At 35.6% G+C, this 17807-nt stretch overlaps 1 protein-coding gene across 6 annotated transcripts in view; it reads left to right on the plus strand.

Moving 5' to 3' along the window:
• BRWD3 (bromodomain and WD repeat domain containing 3) overlaps window positions 1–17807 on the plus strand; it is a 241550-nt gene that overhangs the window by 139599 nt on the left and 84144 nt on the right. For all 6 annotated transcript variants that reach the window (XM_081793975.1, XM_081793970.1, XM_081793972.1 and 3 more), the window contains 8 exons: window positions 560–653; window positions 3022–3171; window positions 5342–5418; window positions 6003–6171; window positions 7544–7657; window positions 14203–14310; window positions 15408–15532; window positions 16703–16785. In XM_081793975.1, coding sequence (XP_081650101.1) covers window positions 560–653; window positions 3022–3171; window positions 5342–5418; window positions 6003–6171; window positions 7544–7657; window positions 14203–14310; window positions 15408–15532; window positions 16703–16785 — 920 coding nt within the window. The remainder of the gene's footprint in view (window positions 1–559; window positions 654–3021; window positions 3172–5341; window positions 5419–6002; window positions 6172–7543; window positions 7658–14202; window positions 14311–15407; window positions 15533–16702; window positions 16786–17807) is intronic.

Below are 17807 nucleotides of genomic sequence, written 5' to 3' on the forward strand. Positions count from 1 at the left end.
AAAAGTTTTGGAAATAGGGTGATGATTGTTACACAACATTGTAAATGTCATTAACACCATTGAATTGTATACCTAAAAATGATTAAAGTGGCAAATTTTATATTTAAAGGGTACTTTTGTTATCTGACTTTTTTTCTCTGTTACAGCAACACTTTATTTTTTTGATGGGTGTTATTAAACTTATTTTGGTAACCATTTTGAAATATAGAAGTATATCAAAACATCTTGTTATATACCTTAAACTAATACAATGTTATATTTCAAATGCATTTCTTTTTTTAAGTTTTTAATTAAATTCCAGTTAGCTAACATATACTGTAATATTAGTTTCAGTAGAACTTTGTGATTCATTGCTTACGTATAACAGCCAGTGCTCATCACAAGTGCCCTCCTTAATACCCATCACTCATCACCCCCCCCCACCTCCCCTCCAGCAACCCTGTTTGTTCTCTATAGTTAAGAGTCTGATTTATGGTTTGCCTGTCTCTTTTTTTGTTAGTCTTTTACACCTTTGGTTTGATTTTTGGTGATTTTCTGTCACTTTGACCTTTGTTATTAGGGTTCAGGAAGAATGTCGAACTGCAAAAGGTGACATAGAAATCAGTCTTTATACAGTTGAAAAGAAGAAAAAGCCATCTTATACTACCCAAAGGGTAAGTTTAGTTTTACAGTACTTTGGGGTACACTATTTTCAAATATTTGCAGATACTGGATTTTTCAAAGGTAAGAGTTATGTATTAGGGGGCTATTTTGCTAGTTGACTACATATAGGTAACCTGTTTTTTAACCTGAAGTTGAAATATATAGTTCTTATTAATAAAGTTGAAATTACACAAAGTTAGGACTGTGCCCCCAAATTTAGGACACGCTGTCATTGTAGATATAGGACATTTGTATTAAAATGCCATTTTCATATGGTTAGAGTAAAAGCTTAAAATTGTTGGCTGATCACTAATCACTGTAAAATAAATGTTTAGATACCCTAGGTCAGAGGTTGGCAGACTACTGCCCATTCCTGTTAATAGCTTTATTGGAACACAGCCACACTTATTAATTATATTACCTATGGCTGCTTTCACACTATAGAGTTGAATGAGTCCGGCAGAGATCATATGACCTCAAAGTCAAAAATATTTGTACTCTGGCCTTTTACAGAAAAGGCCCACTCTTGGCCTACCTGATCATATAGGAGCAAAATCTTATCTATACACTGGAAAGATTCATATTCCCAGTAGAAACTGCTAAGCAGAGAGTAAGATTCATATACTTGATAAGGTACATAGTAAGCCCCTTGCTACTATTCTAAGATTGAACAAACTAGTGGCGTGAGAATGTATGTTCTTGTTCCCAGATTTAACCATAACTCCTGAAAAGTACAGTAACTTGGAGAGTCTAGGATGATTTTAACATTATGAAAGATATCTAGGCAATGGATACTGAATTTTAAATGTTTTTTTTCAGTATTGATAAACACAATTTTAGGTAAGTATCATATGAATATCTCCAAGTATCCTTAGATCATTTTGATGCCTACTGTCTTAATTTCTGTTGAGGTTTTCTTAGCTTATTTGATGTTCTCTGATAAGATTATTTTCTTAGAGATTTTCAATGGCTCAGATCCATGATTTATATTATTTTTAACTGCTAAGCTGATTTCTCAAATATCAGATTTGTCTGAGATTAATAAACAAAGTAGTTGAGTCTATAAACATTTTATTTATATCAAAACTGAGAAATATTTATGTATACGATAAGAAACTGGTGTTGATACTGATTTATTTATGAGGTTTTTTTAAGTTTATTTACTTTGAGAGAGAGAGAGAGAGAGAGCTCGAGGGGCAGAGAGAGGGAGAGAGACAGAATCCCAAGCGGGCTCTGCACTGTCAGTAGAGAGCCCAATGTGGGGTTCAAACCCCACAGGGCATGATTGAGATCATGCCCTGAGCTGAAACTAAGTGTTGGATGCTTAACTGACTGAGCTACCCAGGTGCCCCTATTTACTCCTGATAACATGCGAGGGTTGTAACTGTTACATAATGGTATGTCATTAATACTATTTTAGACTTGTAAAGGTTAGAATAAAATAGTTTTCACTTTACACTGTAGTTGTTAAAATTAAGTCTTTATTTTTAATCAGTTTGCTGAATGTCATTTTTTAAAGAACTAAAGTACATATTATATTAAGAATTATATAGGAGTGCCTGGGTGGCTCAGTCAGTTAAGAGTCTGATTCTTGATCTTGGGCTCAGATCATGATCTCACAGTCTGTGAGATGGAGCCCTGCGTTGGGCTCTGGGCTGACAGCACAGAGCCTGCTTGGGATTCTCTCTCTCTCCCTCTCTTTCTGCCTACCCCACCCCCCCACATTCGTGTGCATGCACTCAATCTCTCTCTCTCTCTCTCTCTCTCTCTCTCTCTCTCTCTCTCTCTCAAAATAAATAGATTAAAAAAAGAATTATGTATATATAGGTATGATATAGGTATCGTGCTTCATCTTGTAATAAATTGTGAATAAAATGGTATATGTAAATTCTGAGTGGGCACATTCTTGCAGCCCAAACTTTCAGGACTGTCTTTAATTTGATCACAAAATTTTCAAAGTAGGAAAGTAATCAATATTAATGGAAGGTGGTTTAAATATGTGTGTGTGTGTGTGTGTGTGTGTGTGTGTATGTATACTTACATGTATATATACCTATACGTATATACATACATATATATGTATATATGTATATATATGTGCATATATATATGTATATATATGTGCATATATATGTATATATATACATATATATGTATGTATATGTGTGTGTGTGTGTGTATATATATATATATATATATATATATATATGTAGCTGTATTTTGTGTTTTCTTTTTGGGAATTTATTCCTGATTATTACCTCCACCCACACCCTACCCCTGCCCAATTGATTTGCTTTATATATATTCATTTGTGTATGTTCACTGAGCCTTTCATTTTTTTAAATCTATTTTTTTTTTTTTTTTTTTTTTGTATTACAGAATGATTATCAGCCTAGCTATGGGCGGTCTTTACGAAGGACACAGCGCAAGCGTCAGCATACTTACCAAACACGGTCCAATATAGAACATAATTCACAAGCATCATGTCAAACTTCAGGTGTACAGGAAGACTCAGACAGCTCCTCAGAGGTTAGATATCTACTATTATTTACTCAGTGTAATTGTTTGTTTCCCAGTTAGTATTATCACCTTGGGTTTACTTTTAAAAGTCATTTTAATAGAGACTTATTTTAGTGTTTTTCTTTTAAGAAAATTATTTATTAGTAAGGCCTTTAATAGGCAAATTTGAGCAGTATAATTGAATTTCTTTAGATATCTTCTCTGATTTGTACCTAAGATATTTTGTTTGAGAATATCAGACATGCCGGCAAAAGTTTGGCTTTGGGACAGTGAGAAAAGAGAGTGAGAGGAAATCTGCCCAGAAATAAAAAGTGGAACATAAACAATGATAACTAGTTTACAGTCCTAGAACTGGTTGACTGTGTAATCAGCAGAATGCACATTTTTCATTACTGTTGACTTCATCAGCTATGGAGATTACTAAGTGATGGTTTTTCAGATGTAATTATTCATGGTAATGGAATAGATTATACCAATTCTTTTCTTCTTCTCTTCTCCAGTCCTTTTGTTCTCTTAACAACTTTAGTTTTTAAATAGATAATTAGGGTTTAATTATCCATTGACAATATATGGCACTCCCATTTTCCTTCCACTATGGACAGTTCTTTAATCCTTATTTATTTGTTTATTTAGAGAGAGAGAGAGAGGCAGACAGAAAGTACAGTGTGAACAGGGGAGGGGCAGAGAGAGTGGAGAGAGCAACAATCCCAAGCTGAAACTCATGAAACATGACATCATGACCTGAGCCGAAGTCAGACGCTTAACTGGATGAGCTACTCAGGCTCCCTGAGAGTTCTTTAATTTTTTAAAATTTTTTTTAACATTTATTTATTATTGAGAGACAGAGCATGAGCATGGGAGGGTCAGAGAGAGGGGAAGACACAGAATGTGAAGCAGGCTTCAGGCTCTGAGCTGTCAGCACAGAGCCCGACACAGGGCTCGAACTCACAAACCACGAGATCATGACTTGAGCCAAAGTCAGACATTTAACTGACTGAGACACCGAGGCGCCCCCTGACACGTTGTTTAATTCTTATCAATGATGTCCTTCCTTCTCTCTCCTACCTATGAAAATATTCAACTGAAAAGAATGGTTAGATATTCAGGAATTGACATTACCCTTCGAATGTCATAATGGTGTTATGGTTGTGTTTTGAAAAGAATCATAATCTTACTAAATGTTTATAGTTAAAATGCTATTTTTATAAGGATTTACTTCAAAATAATCCCCCGTGTATGAGGCAGTTGGTGATGGTACAAATAAAACAAGATAGGCAGTGAGTTATTGTCTAAACTGGAAATTGTATACACAAAGGTAATTTATTCCCTCTACTTTGGTATGTTTGAAATTTTTTTTTAAATTTTTTTTTAACGTTTATTTATTTTTGAGACAGAGAGAGACAGAGCATGAACGGGGGAGGGGCAGAGAGAGAGGGAGACACAGAATCGGAAGCATGCTCCAGGCTCTGAGCCATCAGCCCAGAGCCCGACGCGGGGCTCGAACTCACGGACCGTGAGATCGTGACCTGAGCTGAAGTCGGACGCTTAACCGACTGAGCCACCCAGGCGCCCCGTATGTTTGAAATTTAACATCATAAAAATATTGTTAATTTTCTTATGGAGAGTAATTATAGTCACTTGGCAGAGGCACATAGATACGTTTTAATTTTTTTTTAATGTTTATTTATTTTTGAGACAGAGAGAGAGACAGAGCATGAACGGCGGAGGGTCAGAGAGAGAGGGAGACACAGAATCTGAAGCAGGCTCCAGGCTCTGAGCTGTCAGCACAGAGCCCAACGCGGGGCTCGAACTCATGGACCGTGAGATCATGACTTGAGCCAAAGTCGGACGCTTAACCAACTGAGCCACCCAGGCGCCCCTATAGATACTTTTTAAACAATGGCCTTAACATTTAAGAGGGTTCTATTTGGGAGCCTAAAGGAGTTTGTTTAGTCTTTGAAATAATAAAAGATGTCCCATATCAATAAGATAGTAGTAAATACCTGGTAGGCTTAGTTGTGAGTTATAGATATATGTAGAAAGATGATTATGTACATTTTACCTGGAATGTTGTTTTGTTGGAGGAAATATAGAAAGTGTTATAAAACAGGTAGTGTGTGCTAATTAATAATATGCTAGTTAATAACCATATATCTCAATTGCTGGCTCCTTGTTGCAGGAAGATGAAACCATTGGCACAAGTGATGCTTCTGTAGAGGATCCTGTTATTGAATGGCAAAGTGAAAGCTCTTCCAGGTAGTTTTAATGGTTTAGATTTGGTCAAAATTATTTGTCCATTTTAAAACCAGAGTTAAAATAGTGTTTTATAGCAGAAAGAGTACTGGGTTGGGAGTCCAGAGACTTGCTTCATCCTGGTCCTGCCAGTATCTTTTTGGGTGTGTCACTGTGGGCTTTAGTTTCCTCATTTGTAAAATAAGATGCTTTGTAAATCCAAGATTCTGCATCTTAGCAGACTGTGTTTATTTATTTGAGTTTTAAAACAGCTACATGTAACCATTTCCATGGATAAGAGGCATCTTTATTTAAAGATTTTGTGACTTGGACAGGAATTTTGAATTCTATTTTATGTATCTATTTATTTTAGGAATTTTGAATTTGAAATTCTGTTATGGGAAACTAACCATTATACTTTATCCAAGAATCATTTCACTGAAATCCCTTAATGATAAAAAATTTATATTGGTATTTTTTCTGTTCAGTTAGAACAAAAACCATGTCATTTATAATGCTATTTTATTACAAAATGATCATCTTTCAATTAAAAGGCAAACTATTCCTTTTTCTAAACCTATATATTCATAATTTTGAAATATTTACAGTGATTCATCAAGTGAATATTCTGATTGGACAGCAGATGCTGGAATAAATTTGCAACCTCCAAAAAGACAAACGAGACAGGCAACACGTAAAATATGCAGCAGCTCTGAGGAGGAGAATTTGAAGTCACTAGAAGACAGGCAAAAGAAACCTAAACAAACTAGAAAGAAGGTTTGTAAATTTACAAGTTGTTTCTGTTTTTGTTTTTGCCTCTGACATTTGAATATTTAATAGTAATATTTGAAATGTTGGGGTTCAGGAACAAATGGTCAAGAAAGAATTCTTGAGACATCTTTGGTACAAAAAGGTGATTTTATTAAGCACTGGGACAGGACTCCTGGGCAGAAAGAACTGCACTGGGGTTGGGAGGAGTGGCTGATTATATACTTTCAAGTTGGGAGGGAGTTAGGGATAGCCTAAGTTTTAAGGAATTTGGAAGGAAGGTTTCCAGGACCTTGAGGGCTACCTGTTATTAGGAAAAGGTAATTTACTACTGTCTAGTAAAAACTTAGTCCCTATGCTTAGAGGATGATTGCTAACATCTATCTTGAGAGGGTATAGATAAAGGAAGTTTCCAATGGGATTTTTACAGGATCTTGGAGGTCAGGCTAATGTGAGGCTAAGGTTGCCTTTTGCCTCTAACAAAGTTTTAACATTGAGGCAGGTAAGTTCCTTGAGGAAGGTCACTCTTCCTATCTCAGGCACTTGTTAATGGGCTATAAATTGTAAGGAAGTTTAATTTCTTTGAAATTTTGCTGCCTTTCTCCACATCAATAACACTTGAGTTTTCTCTAAAAATAACATTCCATCTGAGAAACTAAATTGTTTAAAATGACTTTAAAAGAAAAACTTTTAAATTTTTTGTTACCAAAAGTAGAGACTAGAATATCTTTGTTGTTATGTAAACATATTGATAATCACTTTTTTAAATATAGTAGTTTTAAATGATAAGCCACTAGAGAATAAAAGTGTTATTCTTGTCATGTTTCCAGTCATAAATTTCTTTCCATTTTTGACTTGTAAAATGAAAGGGTAGAATAAATCATGTAGGACTTCTTCCATTTCTTTGTTTTTATTTCATCCCAGTGATGGTTTCTCTTCACTATGATTTCATTTGGACTTTATAAAGACTTAATCCACATAGTTTTTTGAATAGTACTTAAAAAATTTATTATGTACATATTCTGTATCCTCTTGCTTTAGTAGACAGAATTGTCTTCTTGACTGTCACCATTTTATTGGCAAAAAATTATTTTGTTACTTGTACTTGAATTCACATGGTATTCTAGGAACGTGAAAATTTGTGGTTTTTTAGATAGTATATAATGTCATATTATTATCTGTCAGCCAAAATTGAGCAATATATTAAAGAATTCACTTGATTATTTTATTGGTACAGATGTACATAATTACTTGATAAATAAAAATGCTTAAAATTTGTACTTTTATGTTTTATTATAATCTGATTTTTTAAAATATTGTTACTTTTCATACTACTGTTCATATATATTTATGGTTTATATATTTGTGAACTATATTTTAGAAAGGAGGACTGCTTTCTATGGCAGGTGAACCCAATGAAGAATGGTTTGCCCCTCAGTGGATTTTGGATACCATACCACGACGTTCCCCATTTGTCCCACAGATGGGAGATGAGGTAATTGTTACCAGTTATAATCTTTTTCTTTTGGAACCTCAAGAATACTCACTTGAATCAGTCTTAGGGCATTTATATTCTCTATTATAGCTATATGTACACTGTCTTAGCAGCTCTCCTCCATTATATATTTCTTGTGGACAGTGATTGAATCTTATTAATTTTTATATCTTTTGTGTTGTCAAAAATCTACCTCTATGCTTCAGAGCCAAAACATAATGTGAAGACAGAGTTTGGGATAAAGAGGCACAATAGCTTTATTGCTTTCCCAGGCAAAGGAGGCTGCAGCAGGCTATGGCCTTCAACAACTGCAAGCCCACTGGAGGGAGGGGCTAGAGAGTGTTTTAGGGAAATAAAGAATCCAACTGATTTTGACAGGAATTGCGTACTTGCTACCAGCCTCCTTTGTCATGTCTTTAAGATGGTACCAGGTTGCTGAAACAAAAGGCTAAAGGGAGGAGGGGAGGTTTGCAGAAGAGACGTAAAAGGTTACTTTAAAATCCAGCTTCATTGGGGCGCCTGGGTGGCTTAGTTGGTTGAGCGTCCAACTTCAGCTCAGGTCATAACCTCGCTGTTCCTGAGTTCAAGCCCCCTGTCAGGCTGTGTGCTGACAGCTTGGAGCCTGGACCTTGCTTCAGATTCTGTGTCTCCCTCTCTCTGCCCCTTCCCCGCTCATGCTCTCTCAAAAATGAATAAACATTAAAAAAATAAAATAAAATCCATCTTTGGGGCGCCTGGGTGGCTCAGTTGGTCAAGCGCCCGGCTTCGGCTCAGGTCATGATCTCGCGGTTTGTGAGTTGAGGCCCCGCGTCGGGCTCTGTGCTGACAGCTCAGGGCCTGTAGCCTGCTTCGAATTCTGTGTCTCCCTCTCTCTCTGCCCCTCCCCTTCATACTCTGTCTCTCTCTGTCTCTCAAAAATAAATAAATGTTAAAAAAAATTAATAAAAAAAATAAATAAAATCCAGCTTCACTAAAACGTTTGTGTAGCCATTTTGATTTTTGTTCAACTTTATGCTTTAAGCAGTTTCACTTCTAATACTTGGCACAGTGTCTCCAGTATATTGAAATACATTGTTTGGCTGGTGAAGTCATGAAAATAATTGTCTATTTTTAACTTACTTTCTACTTAGCAGAATTGAGTGGTATTTGGAGTCCTAATTCAAGTCCTGATATTCTTTTTTTTTAAAAAAGCCCATGCCCAACCTGATAGAGAATATGCTAGAGGATAACTACCTTTTTCAATGATTAGAGGAACGTCATTTCATGAGACAGTCCTTCCTACTAAGCCTGTGATTGAATAATATAACTCTATTTATGATTACTCAGTCAAAAATTGATTTAAATTCTATCTGGTGAGAAAATTTTTTATTTTTTTATGAAAATTATGTTAAATTATAATATTTTAACTAATTGGCTTGTACATTCTCTGATATATTGAATAATAATTCATATTATTAAAATGTTTCCTTTTGTAGTGTGTCTTCCAGTAAGTATTGGACTTTTGAGCAATGCTTGTTTGTTTGGTTATTTTAGTAGAACATGCTGTGATGAATGCTGTATTAAAAAAACCTAAAGAGATTTTTCAGGGGCATATACAAAATCATGATTTCTTGTATTTATTGCCTGTTTTTATGGAAGCTTTAGGGGAGGAATTTTTTTAAGTTTTTATTCAAATTCCAATTACTTAACATAGAATTTTATTACTATCAGGTATGCAGTATACCGATGCCACACTTCCATACAACACCCAGCGCTTATCACAAGTGCACTCCTTAATCTCTAGCACCTATTTAACCCATAACCCTTACCTACTTTTCCTCTGGTAACCAAGAGTTTATTCTCTATAGTTAAGTCTGTTTCTCCATTTCCCTTGCTCTCTCTTTTTTTCCTTTGTTCATTTGTTTTGTTTCTTAAATTCCACATATATGTGAATTCATATGGTATCTGTCTTTCTCTGACTGACTTATTTCATTTAACATGATACTTTCTAGCTAAACCCATGTCCTTGAGAATGGCAAGATTTCATTCTTTTTGATGGCTGAGTAATATTCCATTGTATGTGTATATATGTGTCTGTGTATATAGTGCAGAGCCCGCTTGGTGTTCTCTCTCTCTCCCTCTGTCTCTGCCCCTATCCTGCTTGTATGCATGTATGATCTCTCTCTCAAAATAAATAAATAGGGGTGTATGGGTGGCTCAGTTGGTTAAGCAGTTGACTTCAGCTCAGGTCATGATCTCGTGGTCTGTGGGTTTGAGCCCTGTGCTGGGCTGTTTGCTGGCAGCTCAGAGCCTGGAGCCTGCTTCAGATACTGTGTCTCGCTCTCTCTCTTCCCCTCCCCTGCTTGCTCTCTGTCTCTCTCTCTCTTTCTCTCAAATAATAAACGTTAAAAAAAATTTTTTTAAATAAATAAACTTAAAAAAATGTAAAATCTCCTACTATTGTATAACCACCAGTTAGTTCCTTTATGTTTGTTATTAACTGTTTCATATATTTGATTGTTCCATTGTTGGGTGCATACATATTTACAATTGTTATATCTTTGTGATTGTCCCCTTTATTATGCTATCTTGCCCTTTTTATCTCTTGTTACAGTCTTTGTTTTAAAGTCTGGTTTGTCTGATATAATTATTGCTACTGTAGCTTTCTTTTGACATGCATTTGAATGATAAATCCTTCTCCATCCCCTTGATTTCAATCTGTAGGTGTCTTTAGGTCTGAAATGAGTTTCTTATAGACAGTGTATAGATGGGTCTTGTGTTTTTATCTACTTTATCTATTCTTATATCCTAGGTCTTTTGATTAGAGTATTTTGTCCATTTACCTTCAGAGTAATTCAGATTTGAATTTAGTACCATTTTATTACTTGATTTATCATTGTTTGAGATTTTCTCTAATCCTTTCTAGTCTTTGTCATTTTTTTGTCTCTGCTTTCCCCTCAGAGTCCCCTTTAATATTTCTTGGAAGGGCTGGTTTAGTGGTCACGCACTCCCTTCAGTTTTTGTTTGGGAAACTCTTTATCTCTCCTATTCTGAATGATATCTTTGCTGGATAGGGCATTCTTGACTGCAGATTTTTCCCATTCAGAACTTTGCATATATCATGCACTCCTCTCTGGCTGGCCAAGTTCCTTTTAGGAAATCTGCAGCTGCCTATGTCTTTTCTCTTGTAGTTAAGGACTTCTTTTCTCTTGCTGACTTTCAGACTTGACTTTATCACTGTATTTTACACATTTAATTATAGTATGTCTTTGTTTGGCCTGCTTTTGTTTATTTTGATGCAAGTTCTCTGTGCCTCCTGGATCCAGATGTCTGTTTTCTTCCCCATATTAGGGAGGGTCTCAACTATTGTTTCTTCAAATAAATTTTCTATGCCCTTTTCTCTCTTCTTCCTCTTTGACTCCTGTAATGTGTATGCTATTACATTTGATTAAGTCACTGAATTCTCTAAATCTGTTCTGTTGCATAATTCTTTCTCTCATTTGTTTAGCTTCATTACTTTACATTACTTTGTGTTCTAGATCACTAATTCATTCCTTTGCTTCTTCCAGCCTGCAGTTCATTGCCTCAATCATGTTTCTAATCTCTTCTATTTCACTCTTCATATCTGATTGTTTTTTAACTCTTTTATCTCTGTCTTAAGGGTGTCACTGATGTCTTCTTTTTTTAAAAAAATATTCATTTTTAGGAGAGAGAGAGGGAGACAGAGTGAGAGCGGGGTAGGGGCAGAGAGAGAGGGAGACACAGAAACCTAAGTAGGCTCCAGGCTCTGAGCTATCAGCACAGAGCCTGATGGGTGACTTGAATTCACGAACCCATGAACCGTGAGAGCATGACCTGAACCGAAGTCCGACACTCAACTGACTGAGCCACCCAGGTGCCCCTGATGTCTTCTTTTTTCAGTATCAGTATCCTTATGATTATTGGTTTAAATTTTCCATCAGGCATGTTATTTATATCTGTTTCACTTGGATCTCTGGCCTGTGACCTTATCTTGTTCTTTCATTTGGGATGAATTCCTCCATCTTGTTATTTTGTCTAAGTCTTTGCCTTCTTCTCTTCTTTTTTATAAAAAAAAAAAAAGTTATGCATCCATCTCCTGAAAGTAATGGCCTTATTAAGAAGAGATTATGTAGGGCTCAGGGCCTGGCACTTCAGGGAGTGTCTCAGATGTGTGCTGCTTGCACTCTGCTGTTGTGTTTTGGCTGCTCTATTCTTCAGGCTGTTCATCTGCAGAGGTTCTCCTTGCCTGCTGTGGGCTGACTTTGGTCTGAACGTGATGAGTTTTAACTAAGTGGGCTCTGATCTTGTGTAGTGAGACCTGTCACCACCTCCATCAGAACTGAGGCCCTGTAGTACTCTCTGGTAGGAAGACTTGGTGTGGGCAGGGGTTTCTTCTGGTCTTCTGGGAGAGGGGCCTGTTCCACTGGGACTAAGGCAAGCCTGACTGAGAAGGGCAGTTCCACCAGAGCACAGGGGTGTGGGGAAGCTAGGCAGCCAATGTTAGTGTTTTGCTGCTTCCTGTGGTGGCTGTGTGTTTATAGTTAGAGGCAGGGGAGGGAAATGGCACCATCCACCTCCTTTGTTTCCAGAGAGATGTCTCTGTGAATGCTTCCTCTCAGGGACATATTCTAAGAAGAGCAAAAAATCTCCCTAGTGTATGCCCCATGCATGCTTCAGATAACTGTATCCCTACTGTCTGTACCCGAGTTGTTTGCCTGCCTTCTCCCTAGCAGTAGGGCAGTGCACTCCTGGCTCTATACCAGCCAAACACACTGTTCTTTAAAACTCTAGACTTTAGGGGCGCCTGGGTGGCGCAGTCGGTTAAGCCTCCGACTTCAGCCAGGTCACGATCTCGCGGTCCGTGAGTTCGAGCCCCGCGTCAGGCTCTGGGCTGATGGCTCGGAGCCTGGAGCCTGTTTCCGATTCTGTGTCTCCCTCTCTCTCTGACCCTCCCCCGTTCATGCTCTGTCTCTCTCTGTCCCAAAAATAAATAAAAAAAAAAAAATTTAAAAAAAAAAAAAAAAATGAAAAAAAAAAAACTCTAGACTTTAACAAAGCCCGGCTTATTGGAAGACCTCACAAAATTCATCCCCTGTCTTTTTCCAAGCCAATGGCTTTGGGGAAATGTTCTCCTTGTGTGTGCCCCTATGAGCTCCTCTCTCCCACTTCATGACCATGGCTCCCTCCCCTTTGCATTACCCACAATCTGTTTCTCCCCTAAACCATGTCTCCACTTCTTACCTTCTTCAGTGAGGCCTCTTCTCTCCCTTCAGTTTTGGAGTTTGTTCTGCCAGTCTTCAGGTCCATTCCTGTGGTATTTAGGATGATTTGAAATTTATCTAGTTGTGTTTCTTGGAATGAAAGGAGCCTGGGAACTTCCTGCTCTGCTGCCGTCTTCCTCTAAGGAGAGTTATCTTTAATTAATCTTAGAAGTCTTTACAAAAGAGAGCAAGAATCTGTATATTATATGTCTGATGAGACACCTTTCTTATATAAGACCATATTTACCTTGGTGGAATCACTTTCCCTCTACTTTGTTAAATTTAGAATATGCTTATATGCCTCAGGAGTAGTGTGTATTAGGTAATGATAATTGTGCAGGTAATGAAGGAGGTATATAAGCGACTCAGTCAGTGAAATACATAAATGAAAGAATGTTTTTAAAGAACTCGTAAAACTCATACTTCTTCTAATGGAGGAGATATATAAGTGAATCAGACAGTGAAATACATAAATTAAATGTTTTTAAAGAATTCATAAAATTGATACTTTTTATAAAACCAATCTCTTAATGGCACCATTACTTTTTACTTTAAATGTTAAGCCTTCAGTATTTTGCCTGGAATGGCCATAGCCACAGATCATTGCCTTTGAAAATACTCATGTTTACAAGTTTAACTTAAATGCCAACTTCTCCTGGATGTTATTCCTACTTTCCATTTACCTGCTGCTCTTTCCTCCTGAGCTTTCACCTAAGTTATTTCTCTCTTACGACATTTAGTATATTCAGCCTTATATTATACTCATATGTTTACCTGTCTGCCCATATCCTCGAGGGAAAGGATTTTATTTTGGTATGTTACCACTGCACCCAGTGCCTTGCACACATATGTTCAATCAATATTTGTTGTATACAGTAATATATATGTAATAAATTATATCTGAATAACGTGGTTATTATTGATATTTTTACTCTTATAGTTTTAAAAATAGTACTTTAAAATATGATCAGTTCTGTGTACATTTGTCATTGGTTCCTCTTTCTTCAGAAATTTATGAAGCAGCTAGAAGGAAAAGGATTGTGTATACAGTGTTTATATGCAATACTTATATGCAGTGTTTTTATGCAGCACTTAGTACAGGCAACATAGACATGAATACTGAATGAACATTATTTGATAGTGACAAATAGTTATACATTTTTTTTCAAAATTATAATTTCGTTGTAAAGAGAAGAAGACATTTGTAACAGTATATACTGGGATACATAGAGTTGTTAATTAAATAGGATACTGCTTGTTAATACCTTATGTTTTTTGTTTTAGCTTATCTATTTCAGGCAAGGACATGAAGCTTATGTGCGGGCTGTAAGGAAGTCAAAAATATACAGCCTTAATTTACAAAAACAGCCATGGAATAAAATGGATCTCAGGGTAAGTTGGCCAAATTCATAAACTATGAAGTAGTTTTGATACTTCATAAACTAAATGAAGTAGCTTTGGAATTAAGTTACTTGCCTATATATAGCTTTTTCTCAGTTTTGTACATATTTCATTATTGATTGTGTGTCTAATATAAGGAGATGTACCGTACTCTTGTACATGTGTTATGGGTCCCATTTTATGTTTCCTGAAATTTGTATGCTATTTCTTGTCTTGATTACTTGACCTAATTTTCTTCAAGCTTCAAGTCGTCTAGTGTATACCATTCTATATTTGGAGCAAAGCAGTAGTTCCCTGGTGTGGTTATTTTCCTGAGCAGCTTTGTATATTCTGAGGCTCTATAAACTGATTTTGTGTGTGGATTACAGATACCCTTGAGGTTCCAGTGGCTTTAAGTAAATATCATAAATATCATAAATCCCAAGAAACTCAGAACTTTGTGGTACTTTATGGATTATCCTTTTTGATACAGTACCTATATAGCTACATGGTATTGAGTAAAATAGGTATGTTTAATATTTTGGAGGTTTTTCTGACTGTAAATACATATTCATTCCTTCATAAATACATAGATACATACATCATCATTTCTAGTTAGGTTTATGCATGTTTTCTTCTTTTGTTTTTCCAACTTGAAGAACAAGATATACACATACATGTATACATGTATACATGTGTATACACATACACAAATACACACATACATGTCTACCCGCATACTTACATAATACATGTCTTAACCAGGCAAAAACATCAAAATCCCTTGGGGAATTCTTTCAAAATATGTATGACTAAACTTGTACCCCAGACCTATTGAATTCAATTCTATAGGAGTAGGTTTTAAGAATATGAATTTTAAAAATGTTCTCAAGGGGATTTGGTTGCTTATCCTTGGTTTAGAGCCCTGAAGTATACTATGACTTGATATTGTCAAGGACTATGTCTTACTGCCTTTAACACATAGTGGAATGCTTAGTATTTGGTGGGTATTCAGATAGTTTTTTAATTGTTCAAAAAATAATGAAATAATATGCAACTGTCAGGCATTTATATTGAAAGTAATAATTTATTGGTATTCTCACGAATAGGAACAAGAGTTTGTTAAGATTGTAGGAATCAAATATGAGGTTGGACCACCTACACTGTGTTGCTTGAAGCTTGCATTTCTGGACCCCATTTCAGGCAAAATGACTGGAGAATCTTTTTCCATTAAGTGAGTAGCTGTCTCTGGGTGTGTGTGTGTGTGTGTGTGTGTGTGTGCGCTTGTGTGTGTGTGTGTATGTGTGTGTGTGTGTGTTTTAATCCCAATCATTTATTCTGCAGAGTACAAGGCTTGATGGGAGAGAAAATACTATAGTACTATGGGCTTTAGAGTTTTAAAGACCAGGGTTTAATGTTTCTTTTTTTTACACGTAATAGCTATATATATACATATTTATAAACTTCCATGTGTGTGCATGCATGTGTGTGTGTAGCAAACATATATGTACTGTAGTATGTTTGTGTGTGTATACAGTTAACCCTTGAACAATGTGGGGACTTATGGGTACTGACCCCCCACAGTTGAAAATCTGTATGTAACTTTTGACTCCCCAAAAACTTAACTACTAATAGCCTGCTGTTAAACAGAAGCCTTATTGATAAAATAAACTTTTGACTAATATGTATTTTGTATGTTTTATGTATTATATATAGTATTCTTACAATAAAGTAAGCAAGAGAAAATAAAATGTAATTAAGAAAATCATAAAGAGAGAGAAAATATATTTACAGTATATATATGCATATTTATTGAAAAAAGTCTGCATATAAGTTGACCTGCAGGGGTTCAAACCTGTATTGTTTAAAGATCAACTAGATATATATCTGTGAGCAAGTTACTTAACCTCTCTGAATTTATGCCTTCATCTGCAAATGTAAATGTTAGTAACTGCCTCAAGATTGTTATGATGAATTAAAAGAAAAACCTTTATAAATGTCTAATGATGTGGTTGAAACATGGTAGTTGCTTTTACTTCTGTTAATAATAAAATAAATGATTAGTCAGCGGCACATTTCTTAGAGTTTGAAATCTGAGGAGATGAAAGAACATCAATTCATACTTTTCTAATTATAGACTCTTTTATATTAAGACCCCTTAATATAAAATACCTTATACTAAGCTTTAAGGACCTTCATTGGTGTCTTTATGTTATTAAAGTGATAGAGTAATAGGCAGGGGACTAACAAAAGCAGATGGAGTTTAAGTAAAGACATTTGCAGGAACCTTGAGGCTTACAACATTTTTTAAATGACTCCACTTTAAACATAGATCTCTGGATATTTAATATCATATGCTGTTATATTTGTATATTGATTCATATGTGCTTTATTTTTTATACAGGTATCATGACATGCCAGATGTCATTGACTTCCTTGTGCTACATCAGTTTTATAATGAAGCCAAAGAAAGGAACTGGCAGATTGGTGAGTATAAAATTCTCACTTAATAACAATTAAGTTTGAAATAGAGTAACATTTTAATTATAATTTAATAGAAATAAGCTAGTATAACATCTAGTTGGTAAAAGCTGTTAACCAAATTAGAAAAATCAAATTAAATTTTCCTTCTCAGTTATGTTTAGGTGATTTTATGCACATTGTGTTTAGCCTATAACCTCTAATCTTTCTGCAAATATCTAATCCATTAGAATACAAATCTGAATTTTAAAAAAAACCATCAAATGTCACTTGCCCTAATGTAGAGTACTGCCTAATATAGAGTACTTAACACTTGGGCTCTTAAGCAGGCCATTACTGATTGTGATTTTCTTTCTTTCTTTCTCTCTTTGTCACTCTTTCTCTCTCTCTCTCTCACTCTGTTTCTCTCTGTACCTCTACCTCTTTCTGCATCTTTTCTCTTCCTCTCCCTTTCCCTCCTCTCCTATCCCTTCCTTTAACCCTTCACTAGCTATTTGATCTTGGGCAAGTTTTTAATCTCTCTGTGTCCCACTTCCATTATCTTTATGATAACAATCACATCAGAACACACCCATAAGGTGATGTGAGCAATAAATGATAGCACTTAAGATGGAACCTAAATGTGTAAAATTTATACTGTGTAAATGGTTGCTATTAGTACTTTTGAATTCTCCTTTCTTATGTGGGAGAAACATTTTTGTCTGCAATGGTTTGGTTTTATAATCCTTAGCCCTTTAGAGGCAGAATAGTATGAAGAGATTATTAAAGGCAAAAAGCTGAAAGCAAAAAGGAAAAGAACTGTAGTAACATACGTACAGTACAAGAAAAAGTATGCCTAATAATGATCCTAAGTAATTGATAAAAATTAGATTATATGTGGTAACATTTATTTAAGAAGACATGGACATATTTGATTTATCTCAGAAAGATTACTAGTACTTGGAAGTCAAAACCTTAGAGTAAAATATAAAATTTACTTATCTGGGAAACTCAGATTGAAACCTCTAATAATGCTAGATACAAGGCTA

The sequence above is a fragment of the Panthera onca genome, chromosome X, assembly GCF_046562875.1.
Source record: "Panthera onca isolate mPanOnc1 chromosome X, mPanOnc1 haplotype 2, whole genome shotgun sequence".
Lineage (NCBI taxonomy): Eukaryota > Metazoa > Chordata > Mammalia > Carnivora > Felidae > Panthera > Panthera onca.